Raw genomic sequence first — 18,777 nt, 5'->3', positions numbered from 1 at the left:
TAATTCCTTATGTTGTTGACATATGAACAATGATTGTTCATAGTAATAGGTGTTCTCACTAATCATTCCTCATGTTGGTAAGATATGAACAAATTGTTCAGTCATTCTTAATCATTGAAATGCTGACTTTGAATAGGTTCTAGCGATAGATGAGGTTCTAACTTCTAAGTTCCAACTCCTTGGGACCGACAGCAAGCGGTATGCAAATTCAAGGTGCATTTTGTGTATTTCTTCTACATTAGTTACCTTGCCGAACTTGCAATGACCATGTTCCGAAATAACTTGCATCATATTGCACACATGAAGTCCACAATCACTTTTCCTCTTTCCTCTTTGGAGTGTCAACCATTCTTAATAATTTGGGATACGACAAAATTACGATACGTGAATAATTAAAGTATTCAATGACTCAAAAAAACGGTACAATCAAATATTCGGCCAAAAATTCATATACAATAATTATGCGGTGTTTAATCATTTGTATGTGTTTTAAACGTTTGGTTGCAAAAATTCGTAGTATTCTAAAAAACAAGACGTTATTTCTTTGTAATTTAATAGACATTGTTCCTCAAAACTAGAATTGGTTGACAATATAAAAATTCCATTTATTGGAATTGGGATTTTCATAAACTCAAAATGAATGTTCATTTTGTCTTCCGAATTCCAAGACGTACATGGAACCAGACCATACCATCAAACATTATGAACTTCGCCATTTACCAATAAGTAGTTGAATTAGTAACAAAGAAGTGAATTCTTCTTACATTGCCCACTTTAGCCTCACATCACCAGTTAACGATTATTTTGAGTTCTTACAGAATAAAAACTGAACTAAATTCTACATTTATTATCATTACACACAAACTGAATGCAATTTCAAAATCCACATCAATACACACAAACCCAAACCAAATAAAAATATGAAATATGAAACAGATTCAAAATGGGCAAGCTACAAGCAGAAACCATACAAAAAGACAAACTTGTAAGAAGCGACTCTCAAATAGTGGGGTTCCTTCTTGATTTCTCATATAAGATAAGTCTTTGGGAGTATGAAGGAAAGAATTTCAGAGGGTCGGTTCAACATCCAGATTCCAAATTAAAGAACGCGAGTTGGAAACTTTAGCAAAACAAGATCGTCGATAAAAGTTGCTTTTAACGGTCAATACCAAATTGGTTGATTTCTCTGTTTGTTTTGTTGATTTAGTGGGTTTTTTCGATTTGGGGTTTTCAGTTGTCAGGGGTTTTGAAGAACGAACGATGGTTAAGTTTAAGGGTGTGTTTGTTATGATGGAAACACTATGGAAAGGAAAGGAAAATAAGAGTGATCCACCTTTTCCATAGTTTTTAAGGCGTTTGTTTATCCATGGAAAGGAAATGAGCTTTTCCATATGGAAACAAATGGAAAAGGTTTTGTGTCTTTAGCTAACTCCTAAAAATTTTGTGGAAAGAAAAGGAAAGAAAATAGATAGATAGGGACTTACTACTAATACACCCATGACCCAACAATACAATTATTCCTTTCCATAGCTTTTGCAAACAAACATGATTATTCTTTTCCCCAGTTTTTACTTTCCTTTCCCCAGTTTACCAAACACATACCATTTAAAATTATTTCCTTTCCATTCCATTCCATAGTGGACCACCTATTTTATTTTCCTTTCCTTTCCATGAGTTAAAATTTAACAAACACACCCTAAGTCTTAGGCGTAGACTGGAGATCTCCCGATCCTTTCTGGCTTACTATGAAAAAAAGGTGGTTCTGCTAGTGATTTTTGCATCCGTTTTATCCTCGACAGTACAGTCACTCACAATTTAAGAAAAAAATAATTGAACTGATACATTAAAGAAGGCTAATAACAACAAAATTCAACAACTTAAACCATTATGAACCCAGAGTTATATATTATGATAAAACACTAATTTATCTTCAGAATAACTTTGTGGACAGGCTACAATTTGCTGTCCACAAGACAGTAAATGTTGATGGGTGGAGTTGGTGCTTGAGAAAACTGTTTATTCTTTCCGATAAAACTGTTTATATACCCGAAAATAGTTTGGACCAATGAAAAGCTTGTTGTTTGTAGACAAGCCTGTCCACAAATTCGCTCTCATTTATCTTTGGGGCTCGATGGGCCACTGGTATTTGACCAAACCAGAGCATTAGGTGCACAAGACTTTAGCTTTAAGAAATATTGTTACTAAAGAACTACCACTATAGTGATGCTTGGTGGACTATTATGAGATACTTAGTGGGTATGCGGGTTGAAATTTATTTTAATTAGTGAACCAAATTTAATTAAAAATTCACTACACCATTATGCAGTTTGGAACGGACTTTAGTGTTCATGTTTGTTGTGTTCCTAAATTGAGACTCAAACGAGGATAATCAAGCAAACTTCCTTGTGAAAATTTTCAGTTACTCTGAACTCTGAAGCAAGGCATTTGATTAGCAGCACGTAAGTGGCAAGTGTGCCCCAAAGGCCCAAACAACAACAACAACAATCCTTTTTTTATTTGAGGGACAAGTTTTGGCAAAGACAAATTTTGTCACCATTTGCCAATGACAAATTTATTATGGTAATCAAAGTGGCAATTGCAAATAGTTTGTGGCAAATCTAGATTTGTTGTTGTTTGATTACATGATAACAAATAGTTTGTGGCAAATTTGTGTGTAATTTGCTATAGCAAAATTTACATAACTGCCCCCCTGAGTAAATTTTGTCATCAAAATCATAACAAATCACTAGTTGTAGCAAAACTCAAAAACATTTGCCACTGGTAAGAAATCATATCAAACAATGATAAATAGTGGCAAATATGTGAATAGTGTTATTTGCCATGATTTGCATTTACCACAACTCCTATCAAACACAGCCTTACTGTTCCTAGTGGAGACGGTCACGGTAAAGTCGGTCTGGTAGGCCACAAGCAAGAGGCTGGGCTAGGTTCAGGATTCATAATAAAAGCCCGGGCAAATGAAGCTAAACCCAAACTCAATGCCGCCAATCTGGGCTCAATTACCATCCCTTTCTCGGGGATTAGGGGTACTAATGTTTTTGCTACCTCTTGGTCTTGCAGTGTAGCAGTACGTGGTTCCCATTTGTACAGGAGGTTATAGTCTGGCCGGGTCCTCATGATAATGATATACTAGAAGCAGAGCTTGTAAAATTGTTCTAGCTTGTTCTTTTGGCACTGCTTACATGTTAAGATAAGAGTTTCTCTATCTGACTATCTCTGATATAGGTATTGATCGTGTAATTAGAAGTTCCAGGCTACCAAGGAATTCATTGCAAGGATAATTTCAAAAGATATTGTTCGAGGTGTGGCTTGTGAAGGTCGAGTCTCAAACAAAAGGGTCAGCGTAAACGGACATTAGATGCTGTTCCAGAGATGGTTGTCCGTGTTAGGTCTATCTGGCCTGAGTCAGATAGTCCCATGTAGAAACCAGTAATACTTCCATACTGATAGTAGTAAATACTTCCATACTGATCACTGGACATGCTCTAAGGCAGCATATCTAAGTGTTCTGTTCTCACAGAAAAAATTGATACTTGTCAACTTGGGTTTTATTAACTGCTGAACTTTTACATAAGAGATTAGTCTTGAATTCTAAGATACAATTATGTCATTCAGTTCTCAGTCAATCCTTCACGGAACAGAAGGATTAACCCCCTTTAAGAAACAGGAGTATTGGCTCTCTTCACAGCTACAGTGTCTTTCTCCAGTTTAAAGCAACTTGTGTGTATCTTCATGGAACAATCCCTGAAGCTCTTTCTTTCTGGAATGATCCCCAAGCTGTTATGATAAACAAGGATGTTGGCTTTATATATTTCTTCACTAGAGAAAAAGGTTTCTTCATTTTGGCTAGTAACATAAGGATCCATTTAAGCATTTATCAGTAAAATCAGCTGGATCCATTTAAGCATTTATCAGTCGAGCTTTCCCATGTTGATATTCTCACTTTCGCTAATGCAGCCTGCAACAAGTTCCGAAGCCCCTCAATAATTTTCTTGAGATGTATAAATGAAACTAACAATTCAACCGATACTTTACCTCTTTCTCCCAGTCAGTACGTAACGTCATCACGACAAGGATAACTGTTTGTAAAGCAATGCCAAGAATAACACCGCTCCAAAGTCCCTTCGTGCATCAAAATATTCAACTTAGGACAGAAGTTTTAAACAGGAAACCTTTGTTATAAGTTATATCTAACCAAACTATAACCGAATGGTTTTTCATCAATTATCCAAAAGGACATACTCAAGACGGAAAAGGGGTTAGAATGCACAACACTCTTGGTGATCAGAAAGAACACCAGTTCTGTGAATTTTTTTAAAGTTGAAACCTAGCCTGAAAATGCTGAAATTAAGTCTACTCATATTTCGACCTTAACAAGTGACTTAGAGTTGAACTATGAGTTCATTGAATGAACAAAACTCATTGGATATAGGCCCCTCAGGAGACAAAAAGGTAGAGATCTAATCCAAGTTTACTGAGTTTCCTGTCTAAATGGTGATTTCTACCTATGAATTGTCCTTTTCAGATTACCTGTAGTCCGAAATGAAATTTGAAGCCCAAAATAGCACCAGTTGTCAAACCAACAAGATAGTAGCTCACTATATTTACATAAGCCACTGTTGCTTGCCAACCAGCTCCCACAGCTACACCTGCAGATAGATGCAGAAACAAGTGTTATTTATACTTGCAGAGTTGCAGCACAGGATCTTTAAAGTACAATAGTTTATGACATCCTAATTTACTGCCTACACTTTTCTTCAATGACTAAATAAAGGTCTAAACATATATAGAATGGTCCGCATCGATCATGTAACAACCCGCCTTATCCTACCACGTCAATATTGTCCCCACTTAGCCACTGCGGACATCCGACAGTGTGGGGTTTTCAGACTTTGGGCAGCAACTTCCCAGGAGATCACTCATCCTTAGACTACTCTCGTCCGAGCACACTTAACTGTGGAGTTCCTACGGAATCCTAACCAAACGTTCCTGAAAAGGCCTCGATATTAGTAAGTAGTAGTCAATCCAATATAATCAGGATCCAAGATGACTTCCTAACCGATGTAGGACTAAATCCAATCCACGGTGTCACAATCACACCACCTTGGGAGAGAGTTGTCATCGGCTCTGATACCATTGTAACGACCATACTACCACATACTCAAACAATACCGATACTGTCTCCACTTATTTAATGTCAAGGCCTTTTGAGTTAAAACCCCACACCTATAGTTAGGCAGACTTTGGACCTAGGCGTAAGTGGGGACAATATCGACATTGTTTGAGTATGTGGTAGTAGGGTCGTTACATTGGTATTAGAGCCGAGGACAGCTCGATCTTAAAGTGGTGGGATTGTAACTACCACATACTCAAACAATACCGATACTGTATCCACTTATTTAATGTCAAGGCCTTTTGAGTTAAAACCCCACACCTATAGTTAGGCAGACTTTGGACCTAGGCGTAAGTGGGGACAATATCAACATTGTTTGAGTATGTGGTAGTAGGGTCGTTACAGTGGTATTAGAGCCGAAGGACAGCTCGATCTTAAAGTGGTGGAATTGTAATATCCTTGGGCGTGGCCCAAAAAGAGGTATGATGGAAAGGCGTCTAGCCCGGGTTTGGGTGACAGTTGCGTCATGGTGTGATCCCACTTTGCTTAGGCGGTTGTCCAAAGATCGTGGCTATAAAAGTCAAGACCTTTTCCGAAATGCTTGGTTGTAGATTCCGTAGGAACTCCACCGTTAAGCGTGCTTGGGCAAGGGTAGTCTAAGAATGGGTGACCTCCTAGGAAGATGCTATCCGGAGTCCGAAAACCCCACATTGTCGGATGTCCGCAGTGGCTAAGTGAGAACAGTATCAACGTGGCAGGATGGGGCAGGTCGTTACAAATCATTTTCCACAAAACATGATATGCCAAGTATAAAAAGCGACAGTTATGTATTTCTGAGAGGAATTGAATTTGCAACGGTAAAGCAAAACAAAAGATAAAAAGCTATGAACTTCTGAGAGGAATTGAATTTGCAACAGTAAAGCAGAACAAAAGATTGAAATTTAGTTTGTCACCTGATAGTACTGGTTGAACACTGCAGAGGATTATCGACATTGATAAAAAGATAGCAAGTTTACTAGCTTCTGCCATAACCAATTTGTTTTCTGTAAATAGTGATGGAAATTTATTTCTTGTTGCCAAAATTATGACAACAAATGTAGTTTCTATGACCAGCGACATTGACACCATAACGCCAACTGAAAACTTTGCAGCTTCGGGATGCCCTGCTCCTAGCTCATTTGAAACTCTTACACTGAATGCACCAAAAGAACAGATAACAAGTAGTCCTGAGAAAGCTTTAAAGAGGTAAAGTTCTAGGCACCAAACAAGCATATAGGTCAGTCTAATCTCACGCATATATCTTGGCTAGGCATCTTTCTAAATCAATTCAACTGATTACCAACACTGGGAGGAATAAGCATGTTTGCTGACTAAATGCTCTAATGTAACAAAGAACATGAGAAACTAAATTCCCAATTGAAAAGCAGAACAGAAGTACGCTTAATGCTCACCTGCTGGCTGCTATGAAAGCAAGCGGAATCATAAATAACCATCCTTCAACACCCATGCTGTAAGCAATAAAAAATCATCACATAGTCACTAGCCTACCAAACATAGTAAGAATGAGAAATGAGAAACATTGATGCAGGGTAAGCTTCCTCTATTTTGGGCTTCAAATGAGAAAATGCAAAGTAATATCTAAAACACCAATTGTTAGGTAAAAGATAATTTTATCCTCAGAAAAAAGTAAGCGGCTGTCAATCAATCAGAGTGTGAAGATACAATTTGTTGCTAAAGACTTAATCCTATCCGTCTTAGATTCAGTGTGGAAGAAACTTGGCGTGAATACTAACTAAATGGCAGAATGTTTAGCGATCTTGTTAAGTACTAAAGAAGCCATTAGAAGAGGTTGGACTAAAGTTTGGATTGAATCTGACTCAGTGGGGTCTATTCAAGCATTTAGATCAAGGCAAGCTACTAGAGAAGCAACACAAGAAAATATTTTGTATGAAGGGAAGCCAACATGGTTATATACATGGGACTATGGGAGGCTCCCCAGAGGCCCAGACTGTGTATTTTAGATTTGACTAGTCGTTATTGGAATGGTGATCACAGGCTTTTAACAGTGAATTCGGTCGCCTAACAAAGACAGACTTACATTCACAGCAAGGGACATGTTGTATATCAGTGGCATAGTTATATTTGACTGTGTTCTAACTTCTAAGGGATATAGTGCCATGCAAACTACCCAACTACTAGAATAAGATGTGCATTAAACCCTACGAAAGATGTAAAGTTATTGCACCTCTGCTTCTCCATTTTCCTAGTCTCTAGGTTTCTTCTGCATGATAGTTTATGCCAACTTTTGATATCAAATGCAAAATCTAACATACCTTACAATTCAATCTACTCCATGAAATGTTTTAGTGTATTAATCTTGATGACAATCATTTTCACTTTTTCAATAATATTAGAAAGTACTAGTTGCTAGGGATGAGGTTAGCAGCTTCATTGTCATATTGCATCATGGTCAGACATGTAACTTCAACACTCGCGCGCACAATGTCACAACTTGGATAATTAAGTCATATATCAAATTTTAGTCAATGAAACATGGCACCCTCTTTTCTTTAAATTCTGTTTTCAATTTCCAAGTTCTAACTTTTAAAACGAATCCTTATATTTTAATGCACTTCTTTAGTAGATGCACAAAGGGGAAAACTCTTCTGCATAATTGACTTAAGGTATATTTCAATAAGAACAAGGATAAATTAATAACGCATGATTCAGTTTACCAAATGGAGGCAGCATCCACTTGTATTTCTGGGTTCTTAAGAAGCCCTGCCAACAGAATGAGCACCATATAGCACCAATACTCCAAGCTTCAAATAAAAAAATCAATTATCAAAAGATTATAGCTTATAGAAACGACGAAAATAAAGCATGAAATCACCATATAACAGAAGTCCTGGCTCCTGAATACCGTCATTATCGAAAGAAAGACTCCTGAATGCCATTACAGAGAATTCTTATTTCTTAAAGACCCTAAACATTAGTGCACTGTACACTGTGACACTAACAAAACAGATCGATAATGGGTGTTGAAAGAGACACCAACACTACTATAAAGACTATAACCATGTATTCACCCTAACCTGATAGCAAGAGATTACAATTGACTTTGACTTGGACCTCAAGGTCCGCGGTCCGTCATACCCATGTCATTTGTAGCCTTGTAGGTGTTGAAAACTGGTTTGTTGGTTTGGAAAAGAAACGGTTTATGGTTGACATATATTGTCATAGATCTTGTCATCTTGGATCAAATTATAACAATGTGACAAGGTCTATGGTTGACAAGGCTGTGTTTATTTGAGATCAGAATGCTGGATAAAAAAAAATAAAGACTGTCGAACAAGTATTGAAGAAACAAAACAGTTCTCAATGGCTACTAACTGAATCTTTGTTGTAATATACTCATTTTTCGCTGCAACCAAATGGGAACCGCCAGGTCGCCACGTTGACAACAAGATTCAAAAACTCAAAATACTGTATAATCCTATTTTATCCGTTTCCTTTTTCTTGGTAACATGATCAGGGTCCACATAAAAAATTCTAAAGTGAGTACTGTAGTTGAGTAGGACTTGATGACATGATTGATCGTCTAAGTCACTCACCCATTACCAAAAGGAGCACACACTCGAAATTCTTAGTCTGGGCTAATAAGGAGCTATTGCTAAACCTCTGAGTTATCAGTACTGAGTTAAAGATACTAACCAGAGCATGACACCTGAAGCGAGTGAGAGCCCAGTGAACCAACTCAAATCGGCGAAAGCCAACCAAGAGAATCCAGTCCAAGCATCTTTACAGCAAGTGAAAACATAAATGAGCTGACCAGTAACCAACACCCACCAAGAGAAATCAAGTGTAATAGCAGCTCCAAGTAGGCCCATATCGAGTTTTACGATACAGAGCCAACTCAGTCCTACATGACTCACTAGCACACCAAATGATATCCATGCCATAGCCATTACTTTGGTTTGAGCTTGCAGAAACTTCTGTAGTGGGAAGTTGAAAGCATATGCTACTAACTGAGGTATCATCCATATAGAGAACTTCCCAGCCGTATCGGCGATTTCGTGACTTTGTCCTAAGAGTTTAAGAATTGGAGCGGCGAATATGTACACAAGTGTCAATGGGATAGCCGTCGATAAGAGAATTACCCATGATTTTTGCATGTAAATGCCTAACATACCAGGCCTTCCTGCACCATATGCTTGGCCACATAGTGTCTCCAAAGCACTTCCCATTCCCATCTACAAGCACATGCAAAGTGAGTCGATCAGCATATATATACAGTGACTAATTAAACTCATTCTATTGAAGTAGTGGAAAAGTATCTTGAAAGAGTGGTGATGAATAATTATACCATGATTCCAAAACCGATTCCAGAGACAACAAGACCTTGAAGGCCAACAGCAGCGAGTTCAATGGTTCCAATATGCCCGACTAAGGTTTGAGTAACAAAACCAAGTGAGTATTGGCAGAGAGAAGTTAGAATAGCTGGGCCTGCGATAGACCATGTTATCTTCACTTCTTTCCATACCTCCCTTGCAAATGAAGATTTAAAGCTGAAGTTTTCTTCTTCATTAGTTTCTTTTTCTTTCTCCTTGATTAGCAAAGGAGCTGAAAAACCACCATTTATGGCCATACAAGCCTACAAGTTTTACTCCTTCTCTAGGCAACTGAACACTTGAGAAGTTAATATATAGATGGACAGGCATATTATTGTCACGCTAGTTAAAATTGAAAATTTTGAGGATTTTGTGCGAGATGTAACTGCCCCTTTTTCGTGGAAAAAATGAAATGTGTGTGGCTGATAACTCTTTTGGAGGACTTGGAGGAACCATTAGGAGCAAAAAATCACTCGAACTAGCCTTCCAACTTCAAACTTGTACCATAGTTTAAATTGTACTAGCCTCCATGCACGTGTAGCCGCACTTATTTTTCTTTATCAAAATATGGGCGGGTCTTCTTCTGACTAGTTTTGAGCACGTGGCTACCGCCTACCGCCACAATTTGTACCGATCAATTTTTTCAAAAAAAATTTTAATATATTTTTGCCCCAAAAACATAACAAATATTAAAACAATATAAAAATAATTATTTTGTAATTGAAGATGCAAAATAGAGACAGAATCGTCTAATAGTTTATAACTTTATATTGACAGAGACAACTAAATCAAGAAAATTAGCCCACGCCATTAATAAAATAAGTTTTGTCTTTTACTTTTTAGCCCCTAAATAAAACAACTATTACATTTGTATTTAGACTCTTTTGTATTTTAAGATAGAAACTGGGGGTACAATCGTCTGAATTGGTGCGAAGAGAATTTGCACGGCAAACAGCTCACTTGCATGTGCCTCGTTACAGGATAGAATAGATGTGACAGTTTTATGGGGAACTTATATATTTGCCCCGTAACGTATACGCTATTCACATATTCGATGGACAAATTACCATTTTGCTCAAAAAAACACAAATCTGAAATTTAGAAAATTACGGTTTTGCCAATCTCAAAAGTCAAAAATATAATAAAAAAATCCCAAAATTAATAAATTGCCAACGTAAAATCACAAAATAATAATTTTGCCACCATGACAATAGCAGAATATGCTATTACACAAAACAGTAGATTTGTGAGTAGATTTGTGTCCGTAATATCATTTATAGTAGAGATTGTATACCCAAGGATATTCTCATAGGAATGAGGGTCCTGGACCATTGGATGTGTGGTCCAATAGTCTAGAAATACAACATTTTCTTATCTTCTTTCTCATTTTTTTTGTTCTTGATTTTTAGACTATTGGATCACACATCCAACTGTCCGCAGACCCTCATCCCTATGAGAATATCCTCAGAGTAGCTGGAGCTTTTATAGTATTAAAAAGCACTTTAAGACACTTGTCAAACATTGATGATCCATTTTTGACAAAAAATAATAAAGTACTAAGCAAAATTGTTTATTTAACTTTATGCACAAAATCACTATTTCTCCTACTAACGGTCCGCAAACCCTCATCCCTATGAGAATATCCTCAGAGTAGCTGGAGCTTTTATAGTATTAAAAAGCACTTTAAGACACTTGTCAAACATTGATGATCCATTTTTGACAAAAAATAATAAAGTATTAAGCAAAATTGTTTATTTAACTTTATGCACAAAATCACTATTTCTCCTAGTCCTTATTTTTCTAATACTAGTCTCATGCACGTGCGTTCACGTGGATAATTATTGTTGGGTTTAATTATCACAAAAAAAATCAAAATATGAAGGTACAATTTATTATTCTCTTAGTGGACCGATATATCACTCACTCCCTTTCTTCTTCTACATTACATCTTTTAGTCTTCTGCATACCGGTGATTCAAAAAATGGCAAAGAAAATAGCCAAGATTATAAGAAACACAAAATAAAACTCACAATTACAATGTTTCAATTGCATTAATACTTACAAAATCAAATCTACACTACAACTCCATCAAACAAAGAACCAAAAAGTATCCCAAAACTCAATTTTGTTTCAAATAAAGAGAGAAAAATGATTTAACGACGGAGCCTATAATCTTCTAGGTGATGTGAAACTACCTGATAAAATGGTAGAACGAAAGTGAATAGTAAATCTATCCAAATGATAAAATAGCAGGGGCAAAATTGTCAAGAAAAAGTAACCAAGAGTCACACATCACACAATAAATTAATATTAAAACATTGTTGTAGAACTGTAGGTCGGGTTGGGATTTTTAAGATAGTAGAGATAGTAAAATTTATTAACAAAATGAAAACAAATATATCGATCTATACAATAAAACATATCGTGATTTTCACTGTACAACAAATGTCATATTATTCCGGAATTAACTATGCAACAAATGTCGTGTCATTCAACAATTAAGGTTAATTGTTGGTAATAATTTTTTTTAAAAAAATCCAAAATCCAATGTAAAAATACCCACTCCCATCCATATCTCCTTCACAGATATCTCGTCCCTACAAAAAAAAAAACACGAAAGTGTGTTTTTCTTTCTTCCTGGAAACCTAGGTCATCTTCTTCGCACTTACACCAGTACACCATTCCATTCCTTCTTTGGAATCTAGTTAGGACATCTCACTGAATCTTTTTTTCTTCTCATATCTGGCCATGGAGAAAAAGGCGCCTCCTTTTCTATCAAATTCTGGTCTTATTAATTGGTTATCATTACTGAGTTTTTGTTCGGGTTTTTGAAAGATTGAAATGGAAGTCGTGGAAAGCTTTGGATCGATCAAGGTATGCCTCCATGTCTTAATTTTCCTAACCCTATTTCTTTCCTCATTTCGCTTCCTGCTAATTTGGTGTGAGTTTTTTGTGTTTTAGATTAGATTTCCCTTATTCTTGCTTTGTACTCGTGTGCATAATCATTGATTGATTCAGACCATCTTAACCGTTCTGAAACATAGGTGGGGTTTTGATGGGTGAGAGAAGATTTTTGATGCACGTTTTGATAAGAAGAAGACTTGTTTTTTTTTTTTTTTTTTTTTTTTTTTTTGTTTTTTTTTTTTTGAACTTATTGCAAACAAGTGGGTGCTTTTTGCCATCTCATCATCTTATTTTCTATCTTGTTGATTGACATTTTGATCTAAAGAAATTGGTCTTTTGGACGTTTCAGTGAGCAATTTAGTTAAATTATATCAGAGGCTTACCAGGTGTTTTGAAGAGAACTTTAATGTGTTTGAGAATTTAGGTGCTTTGCATTGTTGTTATTTTGAATAGTAGAAAATGAGCTAGTTGGTCTGCTGGGAACTTTCTAATGACAATGAGCTAGTTGGTCTGCTAGTCTTTGTTTAGATTTGGAACTGCAAAGTAGAGTACATTCTCTTTTTATGTTGCTATACTTTGCTTATCCATGTCTATCATGTATGTCGTCAGTACTATTTTTTGTATTGCTTTGTGGTTACTAGTAGTGTTGTATCAGTCACTACACCATAACAGGCTATTTGCAACGGCAAAAAACCGTTACTAATAATTTTCGCAACGCTTTTTAAGTGTTGCAAATATGGCGTGGATAAAGTGTTGGAAATATTTGCAACGGTTAATAAGCGTTGTAAATAGAAATTTCCAACGGTTATTAACCGTTGCAAAGTAAACAGAAATTTCCAACGCTTTTTATAACTATTTTGTAATTTGTTAAAATATTACTAGCGGTTCTTAACCGTTGCAAAGTTGTTAGTTAATTAAAAAAAATTAATTTAAAAATCGTTTGTAACGGTTATAAACCGTTGCTGATAAAAAAAATTATTTCTCATATTTAGTAGCGAGACCAGCTAAACCTACAAAAAATAAATGGTATCCACAATTTTTCCTCAAAATCCCTACAAGTACCCTTACTTCTAGATGTTCACACAACACCTACACATGCAATCCCAACACCAGGTACAAGCAAAAGAATACAAGACATACAAATAAACAACACACAGGAGTTTTAAAGGCTTAAAACACCTATTCAAGTGTTAAACCATGGAGAAGATATATAATAAAGGAAATGTCGTAAAAGTCTTAATAACAAATAGTACACCTGTTATCACAAGATAGAAAACTTAATATTGCAACAATCAACCCATCACCTAAATCACAATGAAAATGTGTTGCTGCAAAAACCAACCCAACACCAGAAATATAATGGGTGTCTTAAGATTTACTAAGCAAGTGTGGTCAAGGATAAAGAGAGTCATGGGACTCATTACAACAGTAATGAACTATAACTTTAACAGTTTGCCTACTTAGGACAACAACCAAAACTGAAGCAGATTTTGAAATCACTAGATCTATGGTGTGTGCCACAGGTTTTAGATCTACCAGTACCAATTGCTTGGATGCGTTTGAAAGCCAAGATTCAAATTGGAAGCGAAAGTCCCTCCAGTATATTATGGTGGAAGGTGCTACAATTCCACCGTGGTTTCTTCTAGTCAGAGTGTGTGTGGGCAGATAGATAAAGCTTCGGATAGACGAGGTTGAAGCATTTCTTCTAGTCTATCTTCTAACACCTCAAGCTGCTTTCTAACATTCGCAAACTCTGCAACCTAATACACATAGAAACTCAATAACCATATCAGCAGACCTTAGGAAGCCTAATACCTTTCTACACAACACATAATAAATCCAAAAAATTTACCTCGCCTACAGCAAAAAACAAGCAATGTCTCATGTTGGCCAAAGTTTCTGCAGCCTGTGGAAGATCTCCACTGGCAAACACATCCTCCACACTAGCACTTAATTGAGTCAACCCTGCAACATCCTGTTTATAATTCCACAATAAGACAAAATCTACAAATCAGAGAGAACTTAGGAACCAGCATTATAAATTACTTGAAGTGTTTCATAAGCTGCTTCCATTCTTTGTTTGACTATGTCGACTTTTGCAAGGGCATCAATAGATTCACCTGACGTGCCCTCCGCCTACACTTGGGTAGTGTTAAATCTATGTATGCTAGGCACAAGCTTATATTCATTGAGATATACAAGTAAAGAATGGTTTTTTATTATACCTTACGAAGTTTGAGGAGAATCTTTGGAAACGTAAGAGTTAAAAAAGAAAGGGCAACATCACGAACTAAGCTAATAATATCACAACGTTAATTCAAACGCTACTCATGACCAAGAAACGAGGATTGTTCTAGCTTCAAAAGTTGTATTTCAAATGTCAAACCAACTTGCTATAAAGAGAAAGTGCAAATGGTTTACCTCAATGAATGCAACTCTGATTAGAAACTCAGCAATAGTTGTGTAACTATAGAATAGTAATATCTTTCTTTTCTTTTTATGATTGATTGATTTAGCTATCCTGGTGTGCTACTTCATATAGGTCACCATGCTGGATCTTCCGTATCCGTGTCAAACACCGATACCCGATAGTCATCAATGTTACTTAGAATTCAACTCATTAGTCATTACAATCAAACTTATATACAGACCCACCCTAGACCGACAATTACAAGGAAACAGAATTTTTAAAACCACAAAGCATGTTAATAATCTAGTTTGTGCTGAGTCACATCCCCCATAACATCCACTACCACTAAAGATAATCTATTTTATTAATTTTAGACCAGATATGTAAAAACACAAGACGATTATGTATACTTCAATGTAACCGCTTAAGGCTCAAGAGCTATAAAAGCCAATGTAGTGTAGGAGAATGAAAACTACTATACATGAAACAGTGTCAAAGTGAAAAAAATGGTCTTCTCTTGGATCACTAAAGATAGATGATGACATCTTAAGGCACAAAATGATACACAAACTGTGACTAACCATTTCAAATCCGTAACTTCCATCGATAAGTAGCAATGCGATATCAGCGAACTTTGCTGCATCAATTATGCCACTAATATCATTTGGACACTCCACAAACTGCAACCACCTCTGCTTCCCTGAAATAGTAATTCCAGCAGTTGGTCAAGTTATTTAGAGTATGTATAAGCAAAGTGCACAAAATTAGCAATTAAATCAGAAGCAGAATGTTGAAAATATCCATGGGAATGATTCTGTAACAACCATAATATCCGCTATGCAAAAGAAAAAAAAAACCATTGTCTAAACATTAAGTTGCTGAAATCTCATAAGACATTAGATGATAACAAAAAACATAATTCTCTGCCTATACGCAAAGACCACCAAAGCTTGCCTTGCCCTTCTTCCTCCGGAGCTTTTTCATGTAGAACTCAAGCTCCTTTCCCTCCAAGATGTATCCATCAGCTCGCCACCACGACCGGCGGCGGGGAAGATCTGCTAGCTAGCAAGCCGACCACCACCAAACTGCTCTTCGATGTGAGAATCCAGTTTTTGCTCTTCCTTGCGCTTCTCCAGTTTCCTAAGCACATGCTGACTCTTCTTAACTTCTTCTACAATAGTAGCCTCACCCTCCTCAACACCTTCCTTCTTGGCAGCGGATTTTTTCTTCCTGCCAATTTCAACCCATAGTGCTGAAGATACCATTTCCTAAATGGTGCAGCATCTACTTGAATGATGGCGCTCTTCACCAACGTCTGAGTCCTTACAAGCTCATTGTTGGAGGCATTGTAAATCACATCACTCCGCATGCTTATAGAAGAGAGAAAAGAAAAAAGAAACTAAACTTTACATATTTATATACAAAAACACAATTAACAACCATTACATCTTTTTCTTTTTTTTTTTTTCTGTTCTAGGGTCTTTCAAGCAAAACTGGAGCGGTGGTATACTAAACCACCACTCTCTCGATATCCTATTCCATTTCTCAGTACTTGCTATCCTTGGAGGTGAGTATCTTGTAAACGTATCGAGAAAGGTCAGGAAGAATAATATACTTACAAGGTAAGAAGCCCGATTACCAAGGCTATTGCCACCCGGTCCCAACGCTAACTTCTCACTTGCCTACAAGTCATACAATGTACAGACTGAATCCAGAAGCACACACGAGTAACAAAGGTAACTAATTAAATGTTTCAAGATGACAGTCTATTTAATTGATGCTAACATGCACATAAGATGTTACATCTAATAAATAAATCTAAGCCTATAGTGATTCATGCATCTTGATGGCTTGATTGAAAAGGTCACTAGGGAGATGTGACGCTCTCAATCGGACATACAACATTGTCAAGTGCAAAAACTACCAACCCCTTATGGTGAGTAGTTTCATACATAACTTTTAATAAACAAACATCATATTGTCACAGGGAGGAACCGGAATAGGACCAGTTCCTTCCCTCCTAAAGTTTGAAACAAGGTGGAACACAGCAGTGGTAAACAAGTTGCAACAACCAATGATTGATGGCAAGGATAACATAAAGTAGGAAACTACATATGCTAAATATGTAAAGGAAAAGAAGGCAAGACCTTAGGGAAAACTGACAAGGATAAGGCTTGCAACTTAAGGAGCACCACATTCCCATCCTGCACAAGCTCTTCAAGTTGTGAAATCGCATTCTGAAGTTTCAAAAGTTGTTCCATCGTGTTCATTGCTGGAGGCGCCATTACCTTGAGCTCATATATAGGTCTTCTTTTGTTAAACCATCGATTAAACAGCATAAAAATTGCAATAAACAGAATCAGTAGGGCAAATGAGAGACCCATCCATCCCCTGCGCAAAACCATTAGTAAAGCAGAGACTATCAGATATATGATGCCTTAACTATAAAGTACAAATTACTGAAGGGATGAAATAAAGGTAAACCTAAGCTTCTTCAGAGATACTCACTACAATAGGCTAACTTGATAATTGAAATAATAGAAAAGGACAAAAAAAAAATGAGTAAATGACAGATGAAAACAAATCTTTAAGAATATATCAGTAGGCTTGTTCGAAATAAAATGAGCTAGCAGAAAATATGACATTGAAGAGGAAAATACAAAACCTATAGAGAAGAAAATATCTAGAAGATGTAATACACTCACCGCTATTCATCACATGGAGCCATGGAGGGGTAGCCCGGGATCCGTTGATTATTTGGTATGCACAAGTTTCATACCCAACAGTGAATATTTTTCCAAAACAAATTAACACCAAATTTTCCAATCCGAAACATAAATAGACCAAAATATATATGTACATACAAAACCATTTACACTACAAATAAACCCTAAACATAAATAGAAAAATATTTACCTTGAAGCCGTTGGTTTCAGTAGATCGATCAATACAAGCACGCCTTCAAGCCATTGGTTTCAGTAGATCGATAACAACACCTTGATGCAGCCGTTATCGTCTCCTGAGGCAATAGTGGTCTAAATCTTGAGGAGTGCGAAAATTAGTTTTGAGGAGTGGAAAATTTTAGGGATCTTGAAATGCGGCGTGAGAGAGAGAGAGGAGAGAAAGAAAATTATGTTTTATATTTCGATTTTTTTCGTTTCCCTATTTCGCGAAATTTTCAAGTTTTTAATTTGTAACATTTTTCCAACGCTTTTTAAGCGTTAGCAATTAATTCCGGAAATTCACCCAAATAAAGCAACGCTTTACAACATTGCCAACGCTTATTTAACGTTGGAAACTTACTAACGGTAAATAACCGTTGCAAATAATAAAAAAAGCGTGTGTTGCAAATATCCTATTATGGTGTAGTGAATGTATTCAGTCAAAGCTTTTATAAGCTATGTTGCAAGAAATGTGATACAACCAGGAACCAGTAATTTGATAGCTTTATATTGCTCGTATATTCCATGTTCTAGTTATAAGTGCAACTATTTTCAGCTCTAGGAAGGGTGCAAATGTTTTCAGGTTGATATGCGAATGCAGGGATGTAGAATTTTATAAGTTTTCAGATGACCATATGCATATGGGTGAGTTCTTGTAGTGAATAATTCATGTTGTCATTTGTTTTATCATATGCTTTGTGTATTGTTTGCTTGATTTGATCACGAGTACATCTGAAGTCCGGTCTTTTCTTGTTTTATAACAAGTGTTGCAGTGACCTTAGGTGATTGTTTTGGAATGAATACTTGGCAGTGATCAAAGTGGTCTTTATCTGGTTTGCTTAATTAAAATGATGCATTCCACTTTCTGTGTTGGATTCAAATTTTACAATAAATTATTAGGAGTCATTCAATCACATCTAACTTGATTATTTGTGACTATTTTTTAGGGTGTTGTGGCTAAACTTCTAATAGTGTAAAAGTTTTATATGTATTACA

General features: G+C 36.4%; 2 protein-coding genes and 1 long non-coding RNA gene across 4 annotated transcripts; all 3 read right to left on the bottom strand.

The window, feature by feature from the left end:
• Positions 1-3,547: 3,547 nt before the first annotated feature.
• LOC147491428 (protein DETOXIFICATION 33-like) lies at positions 3,548-10,126 on the bottom strand. The gene is made up of 8 exons (XM_086565565.1): positions 9,501-10,126; positions 8,849-9,387; positions 7,870-7,956; positions 6,586-6,642; positions 6,088-6,326; positions 4,552-4,670; positions 4,057-4,143; positions 3,548-3,979 (listed from the first exon to the last, which is right to left on the bottom strand). The coding sequence occupies exons 1-8, from the start codon at positions 9,780-9,782 to the stop codon at positions 3,908-3,910; spliced, it is 1,482 nt and encodes a 493-aa protein (XP_086421691.1). The 5' UTR covers positions 9,783-10,126; the 3' UTR covers positions 3,548-3,907.
• Positions 10,127-13,731: 3,605 nt separating this feature from the next.
• On the bottom strand, positions 13,732-15,764 carry LOC147491427 (conserved oligomeric Golgi complex subunit 7-like). The gene is made up of 4 exons (XM_086565818.1): positions 15,421-15,764; positions 14,476-14,565; positions 14,282-14,404; positions 13,732-14,189 (listed from the first exon to the last, which is right to left on the bottom strand). Exons 1-4 carry the CDS (start codon positions 15,421-15,423, stop codon positions 14,076-14,078), a joined length of 330 nt encoding a protein of 109 aa, XP_086421944.1. The 5' UTR covers positions 15,424-15,764; the 3' UTR covers positions 13,732-14,075.
• Positions 15,765-15,913: 149 nt separating this feature from the next.
• LOC147491426 (uncharacterized) lies at positions 15,914-18,160 on the bottom strand. Of its 2 annotated transcripts, none has more exons than XR_015198525.1 (3): positions 17,756-18,160; positions 16,987-17,230; positions 15,914-16,161 (listed from the first exon to the last, which is right to left on the bottom strand). It is a non-coding gene; the product is annotated as an uncharacterized LOC147491426 (long non-coding RNA). The 2 variants fall into 2 exon arrangements; XR_015198524.1 differs by lacking the exon at positions 15,914-16,161 and adding an exon at positions 16,494-16,521.
• Positions 18,161-18,777: the final 617 nt, after the last annotated feature.

This window comes from Coptis chinensis, chromosome 6, assembly GCF_015680905.1.
Source record: "Coptis chinensis isolate HL-2020 chromosome 6, ASM1568090v1, whole genome shotgun sequence".
Classification (NCBI taxonomy): domain Eukaryota; kingdom Viridiplantae; phylum Streptophyta; class Magnoliopsida; order Ranunculales; family Ranunculaceae; genus Coptis; species Coptis chinensis.
Note: the sequence above shows the minus strand (reverse complement) of the source record. Positions and strands in the feature narration are given on the sequence as shown.